The 19,466-nt window shown below is 46.7% G+C and overlaps 1 protein-coding gene and 1 long non-coding RNA gene across 3 annotated transcripts in view; one reads left to right on the top strand and one right to left on the bottom strand.

Annotated features, from left to right (window-relative positions):
* Positions 1-880: 880 nt before the first annotated feature.
* On the bottom strand, positions 881-4,708 carry LOC146830683 (uncharacterized). 2 transcript variants are annotated; one of them, XR_014961188.1, is made up of 5 exons: positions 4,657-4,708; positions 4,470-4,543; positions 3,857-3,961; positions 3,701-3,730; positions 881-2,973 (listed from the first exon to the last, which is right to left on the bottom strand). It is a non-coding gene; the product is annotated as an uncharacterized LOC146830683 (long non-coding RNA). The 2 variants fall into 2 exon arrangements; XR_014961187.1 differs by lacking the exon at positions 881-2,973 and adding an exon at positions 3,182-3,316.
* A 45-nt stretch (positions 4,709-4,753) lies between these two features.
* LOC146830682 (vomeronasal type-2 receptor 116-like) overlaps positions 4,754-19,466 on the top strand; it is a 148,582-nt gene continuing 133,869 nt past the window's right edge. The window contains exons 1-2 of the mRNA XM_085603772.1: positions 4,754-4,882; positions 17,513-18,346. Coding sequence (XP_085459898.1) covers positions 4,754-4,882; positions 17,513-18,346 — 963 coding nt within the window. The remainder of the gene's footprint in view (positions 4,883-17,512; positions 18,347-19,466) is intronic.

Raw genomic sequence — 19,466 nt, 5'->3', positions numbered from 1 at the left:
TCACAATGTGTAGGCATCAGAAGCACCGATAGTGTATGGTATGACCCCTCATACCACATACCATACTGGAGCCAAAAATGTGTTGTGACAGCACTGCATGAGAAAACTCACAAATAATGTCAGTGTGGCAGAGCAGGTCAGCAAAGCGAGCACAAACAGAAACAAGATACATGGCTGATCAACAAAACACAACACAGACTAAGCAGTCACACACTCTGCATACTCACAACTGGCAGCAACGAGTAGGTGTCCCCCAGGAGTGCAAGGACACACCGACACACTGCACAGTGCTCAACCTACAACCCCTACATGTGCCTACAATCTGAAGCACATGTCTGACAATTTAAACAAACTGGCACTCATTACCTGGGTCATACATGTGTGTAGTTGGCATTGCAGGGCACACACACATCAACACTACTGACAATGAGAGGCCATTCACACTGTATGATTACTCAAGTGCACACATTCAAATGTATCCATGTGACTATGAACACAGGCACACACAAGATGACAACACACCAACACTGCTGTCCGCACATCAAGAAAGAGCCCACAGAAATGCCGGACCCTGACCACCCCGCAAGTAATCCTGTGGATAGCATTCACCTCTGTTCTAGTATTGCATCCTCACATGACATGTGTACAATTTAGTAAACCTGAGCACAGAATGATTAGGAGAAGAGTAGACCATCACAAACAACCATCATTGCACAGTCAATCCTCAGACTGAAGAAGAACAAAAGTGCCTGTTACCTCTTGAAACCTCTGAAAAAGTAAAACAAGCAATTGGCAATGTTAAAGTGGCATACAGAGCATGTGTCACACAATACCCATACAGAAAACCTTTTTTTATCAAGGACATTGACAAAGTAGACTACAGGTGTAACAGTCTTTATTACATAATACCCAGATATGCTTCAAAAGTACAAAACAGAGAAGCCATTGGCCAGTACAAATTCAAAGTATGCACATGTGTGCATGAGAAACTGCACAGGGAATGGGCATCCAAAGTGACAAACAGCAAGGCCATTGGCCAGTCCATAGTTTCGGTGTGCACAGGTGTGCACAAGAAACTGCACAGGGAATGGGCATCCAAAGTGACAAACAGCTGTGGGAGCCTGAGGGCTGCTTGGACCGGATAGTGTGGTGGCACGGAGAGGCAGAGACATGCTGCCATGAGACACAGTGTGTGAGGGTGAATGTTGAGGGCTGGGTCTCAACTTCTTGGGGATTCGATAGCCCACAATTGTCTTGCTGTAGTGGGAAGTGAGGTGGGCACAACAGCCTCACTTTCCACCAAGCTGCAGGTGGCTCTCCCCGTGGGGATTTTCTGGATCTGGTGGTACGCTTGGGGTGGCCTTGCATTTTTCCTGCAAACATAAAGAGATGATGGATGGAGCGCTGAAACTTTTCAGACACTCACCACCAGTCACAGGTCTGGGTTGAATCCATTATCATTCTTTAGCTCACTTCGCCACCCCAGTTCAGACCCAGCTGTATGCAAATCAGTCTAGACCCTGTGCCTCATGGGAACAGTCCAGCCCGAACTGCCAAATCAGGTCTCCCCTGAACCGGAAACAAGCATCCTGGGACTGGTTTCTGGGTGACACCCTTCATCAGTCAGGCTAGCTTGAATCCATTGGCAAAGTAAACAAGGGACCCACGTCTGGGCATACCCTTCCAACTTAGGGCGAACAAAGCAAACACAAGGAGATGATGGACGGAGCGCTGAAACTTTTCAGACACTCACCCCAAGTCACGGATCTGGGTTGAATCCATCATCATTCTTTAGCTCACTTCGCCACCTCAGTTCAAACCTAGCTATATGCAAATCAGCCTTGACCCTGTGCCTCATGGGAACAGTCCAGCCCAAACTACCAAGTCAGGTCTTCCCTGAACCGGAAACACGCATCCTGGGACCGGTTTCGGGGTAACACCCTTCATCAGCGAGGCTAGCCGGAATCCAGTGGCTAAGTGAGCAAGGGACACACATCTGGGCATACCCTGCCAACTTAGGGCATCCCCTGTTGTCCAGGTAAACCCCCCACTTTGCTCTCCTGTCCCAGCTTCACAGGGGTGTGGGTGGGAGTTGAGGTTGTGGGTGAATGTGCCTTAGAGAAGTGTTTGTGCTGAGTTGTTGCAGGCACCATGCTCACAGCAGACGTGGCAACTATTTGTTTGTCTTTGGGAGCAGGTGTGGGGATGGGAGGGCCCTTGGAGGGGGTGATTTGGATGAATGTGAGGTTGAGGCCTGCTTCTTGGCCTAGTGTCATGTGATGGGCTTTTGCCTTTGTGCTCCAGTGTGCCTGTTTTGTGTTGTGGGGATGGGGTCTGTGGTCTGGGCAGCTTGGAATGCTGCTGTTGTGTGCTGTGTGTGGAGGACTTAGTGCCTGAGGGCTGTGGCGTGTGGGAAATCTTGTCAGGGGGTGCCACTGGCAGGGTGGTTGCTGAAGGGACTGGAGCTGGACTGGGAGCCTGTGCCTGCTGAATGGCTGCCATCACTGTGGAGGACAAAGACTGGACAGTTTGTTGTAGCCCACCCATGTCAGAATGAATGCCCTCCATGACGGCAACTACCTCTACCAACTTCTTGTCATGATCCTGGAAGGCATTCAGAAGAGCAGCCTGACCCACACACAGCTGGTGCAAAAGGTCCACTGCCTCCACACTGAGGGGAGCAGGGGAGCAGGGGAGCAGGGGAGCAGGGGAGACAGGGGCAGGGGCAGTGGTGCCTGGGGGTAAGGAGACTCTACTCTTCCTAGGGCTGCGGGCATAGACAGCTCTTATGGTAGCATTTGGGAGGGTGGGCACTGGACGATGTGTGGTGGAAGAAAAGGCAGATTTTGAACTCCCTGTGCCAGCCAACATTGAGGAGTCGACACTGGAGTCGGATGATGTGGAGGTTGGTGATTCCGAGTGTGATTCATCCAGGGCACTCCTGTCGTCCTCTGCGGCACTGGTCCCATCAGTCTAGTACAAAGATAAAGGGTTTTACACATAAAGGAAGAAATGGCGCTCATCAAGTCAACGTTACTGTGTCTCTGATTCTAAAAAGAATTATTTTAGTATGGTGCTAAACTGGGAATGGGAAACCCTAATAACCCCTTAATTTGCGCAGGGAATCCCTATCACTTGAAATAAACCAACAAAACCCGTGCTCACATACAATATTATAACAGGCAAAGTCGATGCGTAAAAACAAATTGAGCAAAATCCAACGGGGATGTCTTAGTCTTCTTTAATATGTTGTTTAACAGAGCAGCCAGCCGACACGTGTTTCATCAGAGAGACAGTAGACTCTGAATCTTCAGGACTGGGAATGATACAAAATATAACCTGAGAGCACAGTCGACAATTGAAAAATACAAACACAAATCAAAACAACACCCATCACTCATGGAGACCAAATGACAAAAAGAAACCCAAAATCATTTGGTGTGGGGATTACCCCATATGCTGTTCATTATATTAAACATAAAATAGATCTACAGTTACACATCAAATGGCATGATTCAAAGGTACAACGTCTCATAACATAACAGATAAGTCCATCTGAAGGAAGAGATCTGTTCGAAAGGGCCCACCACCAACCGAGCTAAAGTAACATAAGAAAAAGACAACAAGTGAGAGACGCGCAAAGAGTAAAAGGCCTGTAAGATTAAAAAGACGCTAGTCAAAAAGTGCATCATCTCAATACCTGTTGACTCTAAATCACACGCAGTATAATCTGGAGAATAAGTGAAAGAAAAAAGAAAAACAAAAGGATCACTAAGTACCTATGGCCATAGAGGGAAGTTTAGACACACTATAGATTGAGTCTGATCAAAACGTAGGCAACACCGCAAATCCTTACCCCTGTACCAGTGATAATTCCAACCCGGTGGGGCATTAATCAGTGCTAAGGACGCTGTTCTGCGAAGCCATGGAGACTGATATGTGATAGCCAAACAAGTATGAACTGTGGGATAAGTGAAAAAGAAATAAAACGTTTAAAAGAAAAATAAGCTAAATGCTATTCATAAAACCAAAGAGCGCTAAACAATAAAATGAGGGAGCAAGGACGCAATCTCACCGCAAAGTAAAGATAACTCTAAGATGGCAACTCTAAGGTCAGTAACCGGGTAAAATAGTCGGAAAAACAACAGCGGTCTGTGGGAAGTGAAAGATAATGATCTGTAAAATAAGCAAATCTGGACAATATACCTATAATACCAGGTAACGATGGCTCGTAATGAGGGTGCAAGCAAAATTCATCATCCTAACCTTAAATAGCCATATATGTCGCTGAAAGTAATCACGACAGTACAATCAAAACAGGGACAAAATTCTCCCATATATTGTAGTCCTAATATAAAAAAAGGACATGCAAACAAGAGAAAAGGGGAGGGCAGTTAGAATGAAAAGAACGAACAGAGATTACATCGCAAAACAAAAGTAAAATAGCATGCGAGTGAAGATAGACTTACACAAATTAGCTTGGTGGTAGCAAAGTCCATCAATGTCAGACACGTGTGTTGCGTCTATGAGACCCATCTAAGGGCTGAAACAAAGAGAACAGCAAAAGATTTCAAGATCGCACACCATAAAAACTCAGCCTACAGGGAAAAGGGTAAAGACAAAAACGAAAACAGCCAAGAAATTCCAGCAGCTTACTAGAGTAAAAACAGAATCGAACGTCCTGGCGGCTCCACTGCAATCCTGGAGTGAGGCCGCCACAGCCCGGAAGTGTTAATAAACACTTCCAAGAAAAATGACTAGACTGAGTCCCTTAGGACTCGTGGGCGGAACAATAGAAACGGAAGTAGGGAAACATTGTGAAAGCTACGAGTACAGTGTTACGGTACGAAAGCCCGGTCATGGGCAGCAGGAAACATATAAGGTAATTGAAACCAACAAAAGCCACTACTGCAGAAAAATACTAAGTCCAGGGTAAAACCATAATGGTCAGAGTGAGGAGGAAAACAAGGAGGTCAAGGCATACTGGAAAAATGCCAAAAGCAAATAGTGTGTAAGCCGCATCAATAGATAAATTTTAAACAATGAGAAAGTGGCTAGTATGAAACGCCAGAGGAATATAAAAGATGAAACGGTCAGTATGGATAATTAAGATTATCATTCAAAACAAGGTCTAAGGTAGTTAAAATAGATGGATCCCCAATTCAATATCTGTAATAAGATAGACACCAAGAATAAACGTTATAAAATGCTGAAGATATCACCCGTCTATGTCCGCGTCATGTAAGCAAGTATGTAGCGTACACGTAAAACGTAGGGGTGGTATAGACGAAATAAGTCTAAAACGGCCAGTCAATAGAGCTAGAAGAAAGTAAACAGGGGGAGAAAGACTGTTAATGAGGTAGGAAAGCCACACAGAAGAGAGAGACAGATGAAAAGAAAAGAAAACAACAGAGGGTGTTGCAATGTCAAGTGAGCAAAAAACACCCACATTTTACAGAAATCAAGAGAGTGAGTTCACTGCACAAAAGCTGAAAATTAACAATGATGTATGATCGTGTGGCTCCTATATTGCACACAACAAGATTATACATTAAAATGAAGAACATGACAGGGGGACAGAACAACAATGCCAGCAGTACCAAAAAGATCAATGAGATTTGTTATTTATGCAAACATTAACACATATTCTGCTAGAATGTGAGGGTTACTGAATAACAATTGTAGTGCAGAAAATCCACAAACGGACTTAACAGATTCTTCAGCCTGTGGAAGTTAAAAATATGAACACATTTGGCACAAATTGAGAAGTGAGATGTAAGAACACTGTTTGGCATAGATTAAAAGGTAAGATGTAATAACCTATTTGACGATACACTAATGTTGTAACATATGCATTAGTCTCTGAAAAAATGTTGCATCTCAGAATCACAGTTGAGCCCATGCTCGACCGTCTGTAATCGCATAATCCAGAAGGCTTCGGTCCGTCTCAGATGTAATTCCCTATTACCACCTTGTGGGTTGGGGTCTATGGTCTCAATCCCAAAGAAAGTAAAAGTCTTGTGTGGTGCATGATGCAGCATGTATCGCTACCGGGTATCTAGCATCTTGCTGATGCAATGCCCTAGCATGTCCTCCAATTCTTTCTTTCAGTAGCCTAATAGTACTGCCCACATACTGTTTCCCACACGTGCATTCAATTATGTAAATAACAAAGCTGGTAGTGCAGTTAATGTTAGACCTTATAACATACGGTTTGCTGTTGACACTGTTGAAAGTTCTAACGTTATGTTTAGCCCACTTGCAAACCCCACAACACCCACATTTGTGGAAATCCCTGGTGTGTGGTGTAAGCCAAGTTTGTATTTTGCTAGCTTTGGGAACTGTGGGACTGAGTCTGGTTTGTAGTGTCCTTCCACGTTTAAAAGTGATCTGAGGCCGATTGGTGATAAAGCCGGACAAGGAGCTATCCACCAAAAGAATGGCCCAGTGTTTGTTGAGACTCCTTCTGAGAGTGTGACTGAGGTCATTGTAGTCCGTAATTAAGCAGACTTTTTGATCTTTGCTGTTAGATTTACACTTGGTCAGTAATGTCTCCTCTCTTTTTATGTTCGAGATACGATTTTCAGCTCTTTTGAGGTAGTCTGGTGAGTACCCCCTAGTACTGAATCTGGTTTTCATATCCTTGATGCAGTTTCAAAATTCAGGTTCTTCACTACAGTTATGTCTGGCTCTAATGAATTCTCCATACGGAATGGATCTGATTTGGTGTATGGGATGGTAGCTATCCGCGTGTAACACCAGCCTGTGCCTGCTGAATGGCTGCCGTCACTGTGGAGGACAAAGACTGGACAGTTTGGTGTAGCCCACCCATGTCAGAATGAATGCCATCCATGAAGGCAACTACCTCTGCCAACTTCTTGTCATGATCCTGGAAGGCATTCAGGAGAGCAGCCTGACACACACACAGCTGGTGAAAATGGTCCACTGCCTCCACACTGAGGGCAGCAGGGGAGACAGGGGCAGGGGCAGTGGTGCCTGGGGGTAAGGAGACTCTACCCTTCCTAGGGCTGCGGGCTCAGACAGCTCTTGTGGTAGCATCCAGGAGGGTGGGCACTGGACGATGTGTGGTGGAAGAAGAGGCAGATTTTGAACTCCCTGTGCCCGCCAACATTGAGGAGTCGACACTGGAGGCGGATGATGGGGAGGTTGGTGTTTCCGAATGTGATTCATCCAGGGCACACCTGTCCTCCTCCGAGGTACTGGTCCCATCAGTGTCAGTGAGCTCGTGTGTAGCAGTTGTGCCAGAAGCTTCCCCACTGGTGTCCATCCCCTGTCCTTCCGTGCCCTCGGTAGATGCTGAAAGAGACAGAGATGTAGGTTCAGTATAGTGCTATACTCACAAACATCCTATGCAAGCAAAGCACAAAACTAGAAAATTATACCCGCATGTTGCCCACCGCTATGTGCAGTCTGTATGTGCAACCTCTATGCAATCATCAGAAGATGCATGGAAACATGCATAGTTGACATTAATGACCCATGTGACATTGACAAAGCCAAATAGCTGGCCTGTGCCTCCTTGTAACCTAACATACTAATCTCTGTAAGCATACCTACGTGCCTGTAGATGAGATAGATATACATCTCAACATGTTGCCTCTGCCAAATATGGAGTCACTTTAAGGGAAAACCACAGATACAGACTCACAAATGTCCTTTTGCAATGGCCATGAGCTCCTGCTATCCACCATGTTGTGCTTTGAAGCACAACTACAGTTGCACATTGGTGTCAGATGTGTAGTTCTCACAAATTTTAAGTTGTGCACAGCACACATCTCCAATAACACACTAAGATGATGATCACTGCTGTTCACTGCCAGGTGATGTCTATGACACTCATAATGTAACATATATCACAAGGCCACACCTGATCTTGCAATGTCAAGGGTCATTGTATTAAACACATGAGAAACTACATGTTGTAAAAATGCATGACAGCTGCACTCAACACAGAGGCCACTTAGAAGCCATTGCATCAAATTAGAAACATCACAGAGCTCCGGACTGGCTCAGGGTTGGGATTCATGCAGTCACTCGCACCCAGAGTCACACTTCGCAGAATACTCACACCTCAACTTGCTGCTGATGGGCCCTCAAGCATCCATCCAGCTCTGGCTGTGTCACTGCTAAGATGCAGGCCATTAGTGGTGTCACGCTCCTGCGTGCCAACCTGCCACTCCGAGGGAGCACCCCCAGCGTCATCTCTGCCATGTTTTTGATCAGCTAGCAGATGTCATCCTACCTCTTGTGACAGTGTGTATGCCATCGGTTGGAGACACACAGAGCCCGCACCTTGCGTGTAATGGCCCTCCATATGGCCTTACTCTGATGGACCTTAAGGTGCAGGCATGGGAGACAAGAAGAGGACGTTTCAGTAACACTGTTTTATGTACCACTGTGTGTCAGTACAGGAGCATGAAAAAACATAGCACACCAATACATAAATGTTGAGCAGAGGCCATACAGAATGACCTGTAGAATACTTGCATCAAATACTCTCATATAAATGTATACATGTATGAGGATGGATACAGTACATGGCCATCTCATACACATGCAGAGTGCAAGCACAGAAACCAATGTGAAGAAGACCCTCATCTGTGATGCAGTATGTGAGTGAGCAATACATTCAATACATTTGGAATGATGTGTCAGGACAGACTCACTGTGTCCAATACACACCCGTCAATGTCCTTGGCCAGTGAATGTCTACCTGTGTCATGGAGGTCACATTTAGGGCCATGATCTTATATTCACACACTCTTCTCACAATGTGTAGTCCTGTCTCGTGCAATCCTCAGGCCTAAGATAGCTCATTGAGAAATAGGGTGGCAGACAACACATATGTTTCACTCTGTCCATTTACTAATGGGTCCTTGTCAAATTGGGCAGTTTCTGTGCAGGTCAGGAGGACTCACATTGAGGTTAAACGTGGGCCAATAGAACATTTACATGCATGTACAAAATGAGAGGGCAAACAGTACCTACACATTCGAGACAGAACACATGATGAAAACAATGGAAGGATGATATCTCCAAATTACATTTATCTGATGTGTCATAGGTGAATTACCACCAAAAGTGTTACACTCAGGCGTTTTTCTCTTGTACATAATGGACACATTTCCATTGGGGGCAATATGAAAACTGTACACCCATTCTTTATTACCCTCTGGAAGACATACCTTTGCAATGTCACAAATGAGCATGTGAAAACCTTGTGGACTATGTCATCACATAGCCCAGGCAATGTTTTTGCAGACTTCGACTGTGCAAACCACTAGTGTGATAGGGTGGCTGCAAAAACACTGCATGTCCCTCCCATCCTTCAATGCAGCCATGGATCTGTGTAAATAAGGCTACATACCTCATTGACATTAAGTCGCATGCCAGGCAGTGAGTGTATCACTCATTTACATTATCCAGTCTCAGACCAACGTTTGTATTTTATTTGCTGGAGCAAGGCTGTAGAGATGTCCATGTTGCCATCCTCCCCAAATACTCAAGTGCAATATTTACTAGGCCAAGTATAGAGCATGCTACATCAAAAATGAACACACAGGCACATAGTACTACAGAGCAATATCATGTGAGCACTGTGAGCACTGTCAAACTGTCACTCTGAAACATTTACCAGTACATCTGGAGCACCATATAGCCTCCCATGCTGTGAAAGCGCCTTATCCACCAGGACCTCCAGCTCCTCTGTGGTGAAGGGACGGGCCCTGATGTTCTCAGTTCTCGTCATCACTGGGTCCAGGAGACAGGAACAGCAGTAGTTGGTGCTGAAGAATCGCAGGCAGAAGTGTCTGGATGCAATTGAAAATTGTGGTTCGCACACATACATATATAGCCCCCTGGGGTTGTTTCGGTGGTACTCAGCTGCTGCAATTGGTGTTGCTGGTCAGCTTTTTTCAAATGAAACCAATAATCTGGACCGGGGTGGGGGTGCATGCCTACCGCAGATTTTAAATGTGTAATTCAGGACTGCGATCGCCTTTCCCATTGGCTGTAAGTCATGGGCATTGGCGGTGTCACACCACGGGGGCAAAGGCAGTCGCTGCCGCAATCGTGCATCTTTTGATTGTACCCAATGACCGGCCCGTGGTAGCGGAGCACGCCTACTGTGGGTTTCAAATGTGTAATTCACGACCGCAATTGCGGTTACCATTGGCTGAAAGGCATGGGTATTGGTGATGTCACACCGCGGGGCCCCGGCGGTCACTTCCGCAATCGTGCATCTTTTGATTGTACCCAATGACCGGCCCGTGGTAGCGGAGCACACCTACCATGGGTTTCAAATGTGTAATTGACGACCACGATCGTGGCTCCCATTGGCTGTAAGGCATGGGCATTGGCGGTGTCACACCGCGGGGCCCAGGCGGTCCCTACCGCGAATTGGCATTTTTCAATTGTGGCCAATGACAGTGATTGCAATGGCAGAGCACGCATACGTTACCTACGGACACATCATGCTGTAACAATGGCAATGGCCAATTCTCATCATGGAACACTAGACACCTACAATTAATTATGCCATCTGATTGCTAAATTCAGTGTGACATTGAACTCACTGATGACTACACATGCCATGTCAGTGCACAGGATTACATGCGTTGGCATGTACTTCCTCACGTCACATATGATATGTGTGTTCATGTACACAGATCTGTTGTGTAATGGACTCTCATGTTTGTGAACATGTCACTGTGTAGATTGCTGAAATCATTTTGATAGTTGATCTGCTGACACACACTGTGCTCATTGTGGTGAAATGTGTGCTCTGTCCGACTTACGCAAGAAGGTGTGTCAGGTACAGCAGCCATATAGAATCCAGCAGTGTTGCGGTTTCAAACATGTGCTGTGTCAACTACTCTCTGGACTGGTGACACAAGATATCAGAATGTACCAGTTTTCATTCACATAGAATCTGTTTTAGAGGGACTCAGTATGTACATAGTGACCACATGTACAACTACTTGAGATCAAGGTGTCTCTGCATGTGACATGTGCATTAAGCTGTTGTTTCAATCCAGTCATTGTTGGCGCTGTGTCAGTCAAGACGTAAGATGTTGGACACATCTCATTGGGGAATTGAATTGACATTGAGATGACTAAATGTGCATCATCCGTTCACAGTGCTGGGGGACATGGAGGATGAGGACATCATAAGGAAATTCTGTCTGGATCGACTTACCCTTCAAGACCTATGTGGTTAGTTGGAGCCCTATCTGAGGCCTCACAGAACCTATCCCACTGCTTTGATACCAACAGTTAAGGTGATGGTGGCCATGCATTTCTTTGCAACTGGTTCGTTCCAGTACACGGTGGCCAGCGCAGGAGGGATGTCTCAACCAATGTTCAGCATGGTGCTACCTGATGTCCTGTCTGCGATGATGACATACAAGGACCGCTACATCCATTTTCCCAGGAGACATGAATTGGCAGCTGTGAAGGGTGATTTGTATGACCTTGGCAACATACCGAATGTTGTTGGCGCCATTGACTGCACACATGTTGGACTGGTTCCACCACAGGCATGTGAGCTCATATACAGGAACAGGAAGCATTTTCATTCCATTAATGTGCAAGTGGTATGCCAAGCAGATATGATTATCTCCTATGTCTGTATCAGAATTCCAGGATCAGCACATGACTCTGACATACTGCGTAACAGCATCATACCACAGCTGATGGCAAATGTGCATCCTGAGCGTACGTGGCTTGTTGGTGAGTACACAGAGTCTAGTAGTGTGCTGTATGTGTGACATGCTGTTCTCAGCTACTGTTTATATTACAAAATTGGTCTGTGTATCTCACACCTAGGTGACTCTGCGTATCCAAACCGGCCTTGGTTGCTGAGCCCACTGAGGAATCCCAGGACCCCGGGTGAAGTTCGCTACAATGAGGCAAGTCGTGTGGTGGAGCGTACTTTTGGGCTTCTGAAGTCTAGATTCCAGTGTCTGGACAAGAACGGAGGTGCACTACTCTACTCTCATCAAAAGGTGCATCAGATCGTAGTTGCATGCTGCATGCTCCACAACCTGGCCTTGCGCAAAGAGATCCCCCTGCTACTGGACGATGATGAGCAGCAGATGCCCCCCCTGCAAATCCACACATGTCCAGTGACGACAATAGTGGAGAGGAGGAAGGTGTCAGCCTGTATCAACAGCTCATCAACAACTACTTCCCTTGAGTGTGAGTGATATTGTACAACAGTGACATTGTCTGTTGTCTTTGATGGTAGTGATGAGGCCTAGAAGAGCTTTTTGACTGCTGGCTTTTGTTGGCTCTGTGACAATAGCTGATGTGCGTGGCACAGGGTATTTATGACCAGCTACCTAATGTCTATGTTGATGTTGTTGCTCATTGTTATGTGTGCTGATTTGTGTACCTTGATGACTAGTGGTGTGTTCTAGCTATGATGACATCACCTGACAAGTAAATGTCATTCTCTTGTGTCTTACTAGGTCCCTTCACCCTCTCAATGACCCCCTCACAGTCAGAGCTTGTGGTACATTGGACTCTGAGTTGACATTGTACATACTGTGATAAATATGGAGCTGACACAAAGACATAGGTGTGTAAAGAGTGTTTATTTACAATTAGTTTTTGTGACTGAAATGTGATTATTTACAAAATGGTGCTAAGTGAATTTCTGAGTTGTCAGTGATGGTAAATGAGACAATAGAGTAATCGCTACATTGAGGAAGTCACACAGTCCAACAGACACCTGCCGTCAACATGGCAATGTGGGTAAGGATAGTCAACAAAGTCAATGTCAAGGGGAACAGAGGTGCCATCATGGCTGGCTTGGCAACTAGCGTTTGGATGGTGCATTGCCACGTGATCCTCCCCTGATGTTTCTCGGACGGCCCCTTGTGTGTTTGGCGTGGGGGCACTGCTGCGGGCTCAGCGGTGTCTGAGGAGTCAATTTGTTGCAGCTCACCCCTCTCTGTGGCCGCAGCTGATGTGGTGGGAGTATCATCCTGCGGGCCACTGGAGGGGGGTTGAGCATACTTTGGGCCACAAGTCCGTCCCTCAGACCACCCACTAGTTGGCCCATGAGGTCCACAATTTTGCCAATACGTGTGTCCATGGATCTCAGAAGCAGGCGGAGTTCACGCACTTCTTTCACAACCTGTCCCATCTGTCCCTGGGTCTGCTCATATGCCCCAAGGACTCTGGCGATGTTGGCCAGGGCTCCGGTCCCAGTGTCCTCCTGTATTTGTCCCCCAGTTGCCCTCCCACCTGCCCTGCTGACCCAGACCTGTGGCGTTGTCACTTAACACACCCGCAAACTCTCCCTTCCCTCCTCTGATTGCGTGGTGGTGTTGGTAACCACTGAGGCACGGAGAGTGATGCAGGTAGCAGTGGTGGTGGTGGCGGTTGAGGTCGCACAGGTCGTTGCAGCAAGGGTCAGCGCTGTTGTTGTTGCTGTGGTGGTGGCACTGGTGGGGACAATGGGGGCCTGGGACATGGTGCACCCTGGCAGTCCAGATGGGCCAGATTGTTGCTACTCATCCGAGAAACATAGGGAGTCTGCATCCGAGAGTTTATGTTCTGTGGGTGAAGACTGGCTGTGCAGGTTGGTGTTGTCTTCTGCAGCAGTTACTTGTGGATCACCTGTTGAACAGAGGTGAAATGGTTATTGAAGTGCACTCCACAAGCTTGGTCTTAGAAGTTTGGATGTTACATGTGATGCACCACACACTTTATATTGCTGTCACTTGAAATGGCTGCAGGGTACTGAGCATCATGACATGATGTTGAGGTACATACATTACTTGTCCATGGTGTGACATGCAAATAGTAAACATGTGCCACGTACAGATTGTGTAATTACAAGGACATGTTGTTATCTAACGAGTTGCGGCACATCAGCTTTATATGATGCGTCTTTTTGGTTTGCTCTGCATGGAATCAGTTTCAGCTAAGCAAGAACTAGCCATTGTAATGTTAAACATGCCTTTTTCATATCATGTACTTTACTTTGTTTTTCCAATTGACCATGCATATGGGCCTTCACATCGCATTCTGTGCTGTGCCCTGAATTACTTCAACATGTGACATGGTGAGTCAAAGTTTAATTTCTGTGACAGTTACTCACGCTTACCTGTCTGCACACTGGATGTGGTGTTTCGATCTATGCCACGTTGGATGGCATGTGAGGGCTGGTGTGGTCATATGGCTCCATGCATTTTGAGAAGGATGGCAGGGTGCATGCACTGTCTGCCTCCCTGTTCGGTGACACAGTAGAGGGAAATTGCTACCACATGGTTATGAGTGGGAGGGGTGTACCTTCCTGCTGAGCTGTGGGACAAGGGTGCCTGGTGGGAGTTGTAGTACTTGCTCCCACCCACACACAGCACTCCCTGTTAAAATGGCAACCTACCTGTGAAGTGGAGCAGAGGAAGGGAATAGGTTACACATGGCTCTTGGATGGGGAGGTGTGTTCCATCCTGCTCAGAGGTGAGACAAGAGAAGGCTACCTATCTGTAAGTTTGAAGAGAGAAATGCAATAGCTGCCACACGGTCCTGGCTAGGCGGAGTGCTCCATCCAGCTCAGGGGTGAGACAAGAAAGCATGAAAAGGCTACCTATCTGAAAGTTTGAAGAGAGCAATGCAATAGCTGCCACAAGGTTCTGGCTGGGGGGGGGGTGCTCCATCCTGTTCAGGGGTGAGACAAGAGAGCATGAGAAGGCTACCTAGTGGGAAGTATAGTGATGGCTTCCCACCGACAAACACGCCTCCCTGTTAAGATGGCTACCTACATGTATGTTTGAAGAGAGAACTGCAAACGCTGCCACATGGATGTGGGTGTGGGGGTGTTCCATCCTGCTGAGCTGTGGGACAAGGGGGCCTGGTGGGAGGTATAGTGCTGGCTTCCCACCCACAAACACCCTTCCCTGTTAAGATGGCTACCTACCTGTGAAGTGGAGCAGAGGAAGGGAATAGGTTACACATGGATGGGAGGAGTGTTCCATCCTGTTCAGGGGTGAGACAAGAGAGCATGAGAAGGCTACCTACCCATAAGTTTGAAGAGAGCAATGCAATGGCTGCCACATGGTTGTGGGGAGTGCTACATCCTGCTCATCTGTGGGATAAGGGGCCCGGTGGGAGTTGTAGTGCTGCCTTCCCACCCACAAACACCCCTCCCTGTTAAGATATTATCTACCTGTAAGTTTAGAGAGAGCAATGCAATGGTTGCCACATGATTGTGGGTGTGGGGAGTGCTCCATCGTGCTCATCTGTGGGATAAGGGGGCCTGGTGGGAGCTGTAAGGCTGGCTTCCCACCCACAAACACCCCTCCTTGTTAAGATGGCTACCTACCTGTAAGTTTGAAAAGAGCAATGCAATGGTTGCCACCTGGTTGTGGGTAGTGCTCCATCCTGCTCATCTGTGGGATAAAGGGGCCTGGTGGGAGTTGTAGTGCTGGCTTCCCACCCACAAACACCCCCCGATAAGATGGCTACCAACCTGAAAGTTTGAAGAGAGCAATGCAATGGCCGACACATGGTTGTGGGTGTGGGGGGGGAATGTTCCATACTGCTCTGCTGTGGGACAAGAGGGCCTGGTGGGAGTTGTAGTGCTGGCTGCCTGTACACATGCCCCCCTGGGAATGTTGCTAGCTACCTTTGGAGTGATTCAGAGGGATTAAAGTGTGTTGCCCATAAGTGCATTTGGGCCTAGGAAGTGTAGCTTTGTACTTGTGCAAGACAGTACATAGCAGTGTAATAGGCGACATTTGTTTGTAACTTGCCAGCCTCCACTCCCCTGGCTACTCCTGTCAGACTCTCTGGGTGCAGTATGGCAAGCACCTTCTCCTCCAATTCTGTGAATGTTAGTGGTGGAATGGAAGGGCCACCGCCAGTCCTCTGAGCCAGCTCATAGTTCTTGTTGGCACACTCTTTCACCCTGGTCTTGAGGTCATGCCACCTGATCTTCTTCTGGGTGCGCGGGTTGGTCCCTCCTGTATTGACTTTGTTGACTATCCTTGCCCACATTTGATTTTTTGTAGCTACTGGTGTCTGTCTGGTGCTTTCAAACAAATGTGGTTCTACTCTGATTACCTCATCTACCATCCCTGACAACTCAGTGTCTTCTTCTGTGACATGGTGTGTGACGTGTAAATGTGTGGAAAGTGCAGTTGTGAAGGTGGGGATGGTGGGGATGTGTGTGGTGTGTGTGTGGTTGTGATGGTGTGATGTGTGCTGATTTGCCTCTCCTTTCTGCTGTGGGGTTGGGCCCTTCAGTTGTGGAGTTGTTCAAAGGATTCTGGTCAGGGAAGGGGCTGGTTTTATACTCAGCTATGTGGTAAGGTCAAAATGGAGTATTCATGTCAGGTGTGTTGTGTGGGTTGTCCTGGGATTTGTATTTTTTACTTGCTACAGTATTCCAAGTGTGGCGGTCAGACTTCCATAGCACTGCCAGCTCCACCGGGGTCAAGGATCCCGTGGGACGGTGGCGGTGAGGACAGGGACAGCAATATGCTGGCAGTGATGCTGAGGCACAACTAAACATATTCTGAGTTGCCTGTCCACCGCCCTTTTCATGGTGGTCATTCCTCCATGAAAAGGGTGGCAGAGTGGCAACTAAGGGGGTTTTGTCAGAGCCCTGTGCCACTCCTGGCCTGGGGATGCATGCAGGGGGCACATGTTGTGCCCCCTGGAATTGCACTTCTGTTCCTGCCAGGTGTGGAACGGGTTGCGGCATTGTCACGTGGTGTACTTCAGCAAAGGATCTCTTATGAGCCTTACAACCCACCGCCATGACACTGCTGCAGCGCGCCCGCCTGCCCTGGATTACATTCCTAATCCAGCGGGTGGTGTCATTACAGGCTTGGTGGCCCCCCTGTCGACGCGGTGGTGTGGGCCGTCAGGAAAAACTGCCAAACTCTTAATAGGGCCCAAAATGCTTCTGAATCAGCTTAATACAGCATGCTTCTAGAACACCTTCTTTAGAGTTTTAGAAACCTCATTTCCCCAGTCATTGATTTCCCATTATCACGGAGTACAACTTTACCAGTAGCGGTTCGTAGAGGGAGTGCCGTGGGGTGGTGAGGCGGGGGAGGGGCAGGGTGTGGGGTAGTAAACTCCGGCTCACGGCCGACCGGAGTAATGTAAATAAATAAAACGAATTTCCTTGCGCGTGCTGAAATGCATTTGGTGTTTCAGCGCGCGTAATGAAATTAATTTTATTTATTTATGTATTTACATTACTCCAGTCGGCCGTGAGCCGGAGTTTACTACCCCTCACCCTGACCCTCCCCCACCCTGCCCCACCACCCCGCGACACTCCCTCTACGAGCCGCTACTGAACTTTACATTACTTCTATGCAGACTCAAGTTTTAGGTTAACCAAGGCATGCAAGCAAACCTAGAACCTTTCATGTTGATGCTTTTGTTATCACCACTGAGTCCCAGCTTCCAAGCCCTAGGAAAGCACAGAGCTTTTCAAGCTCTTATGTTATTTTTCCCTTGCTTGCAGATCAGTTTTGGAGCTCAACATCCTCGATTTAGTGACACACTGAGATTTCCATTCTTTTCCCGGACTGTCCCAAATGAGCTCGCCCAGTATGATGGAGTCGTGCAGTTATTAAAGCACTTTGGCTGGAGCTGGGTAGGGCTTCTGGTCTCGGAAGATGACAACGGTGAAAGCGCTCTACAGGAATTGAAGACAAGGATCACCGAGAGTGGAGGGTGTGTTGCTTGTGCCTATGTATTAGAAGCTGAATATAGGTATGATGGAGATACACTTCAAGTTATTGAGGCTATGACGTACTGCGCTCCAGAGGTAATCATTGTGCATAACACAAAGCTGACAACTGCACTCAAATTCATGTGGTACCAATGGGAGAGGTTATCCCATAGAATGTGGATCACAACAGGGGCTTGGCCTTTTTCTAAAGATGTAACTGGACTAATTGATGCATATATATTCAACAGAACACTTGTATTTTCAATACAGAAAGGCCAAATTATTGGACTGAAAGATTATTTAAGCGACATTACTCCATTGAAGTTTCCTAATGATAAGGCTATATTTGGAATATGGCTACAGATTTTTAATTGCACCTCTGCCTACACAGAAATAGAGGGACTTCCTTTTGAAGAGCTGCCACTCAGTTTCTGCTCAGAAAATGAGACATTACAAAGCCTTGATTTGTCTCCATATGATTTCTACAGTTTTCGATTCACCTACAGTGTGTACACGGCTGTCTACGCATTGGCGCACGGATTACATGACATGATTTCATCTGACCCTGAACCATCAGCTGCTCCCATTGGTGGGACCGCAAGTCACGACATCAAGCCTTGGAAGGTAAACATTTCTTGCAGACAAACATTAGAGAAGTGTTTCAATGAGATGCACGTATCATATCAATAATGAGTGTGAGTGATACCTTAACATCTGCCGTTTCCCTTTTTTAATGCTGTCTTTTTATTTGCTTATTCTTAGAGTTTATGGTTTTGCAAATAGTATTCTTTTTCAGGCTCATATAGGATTTGGTAAACCTATGTAGTTGCATTCCATTTAGACTTTATTGTTTTAAGTTAATAAGAACCATAACAATGTTGCCATTTATACAAGAACTACATAAAATAATATGTAATATCTGAATTTTTGTTAATACTTTTTGACAAAAGGGTTCATAGGAATTATAGCTGCAACGGAGACCAGGACTTCCTAGGTGTTTGATGAAACTTGAACCATTGTAAATATCATTATAAAGTGCTATAGCATTATTAGCGCTTAACCCCTTTCCCGCTCATGACGGAACCACTCCGTCATGAGCCACGGGTGCCGTGTGCTCATGACGGAGTGGTTCCGTCATGCTGTGGCCGTTGGCCGCCGCTCCGCCCACGCGGCGCTAATTCCCCGCCTGTGCGGGCGATTAGCGCAGTGGGCGGAGTCGTGACGGAACCACTCCGTCATAAGCACAGCTCAACCGTGACACATGACGGAGTGGCTCCGTCATGAGCACAGCGCCACCGCGCTGCCCCCAAACCCCCCCCAGCGCTGTGGCGGAATTCCTGCCGCAGCCAAGGGGTTAAACCAATAGTAAATAAAATCAATCAAAACAATCATATTGTCCTTAGAAGTTAAAACCACCCTGACTATTATCAGTAAAGTGCTGCAGTGCTAGTAAACCCCATACAATCAGATTTACTAGCAGATGGTCTTGATAAAGTGCAATAATGCGCCTAGATGCCATATTTTTCTAAGATATAATCATCACATGTAAACATTGAGTGTATACTACCTACATTCATTGATCAACATAAGTTCTTATGAAACTATAGGTCCAGAATGTTCGGATCGAATAGTTTTTTCATATAAAGTCAAGTTTTCCATCATTTTGCAGTTGATCTGAGGATTGGATGGATCAAGCCTTTTTATAATAGTCATCCTACAGGATCCGATGCCCCTTGCATTAAAC

Source organism: Triturus cristatus, chromosome 5_1 (assembly GCF_964204655.1).
Source record: "Triturus cristatus chromosome 5_1, aTriCri1.1, whole genome shotgun sequence".
Lineage (NCBI taxonomy): Eukaryota > Metazoa > Chordata > Amphibia > Caudata > Salamandridae > Triturus > Triturus cristatus.
This window is presented reverse-complemented; position numbering and strand designations above follow the sequence as displayed.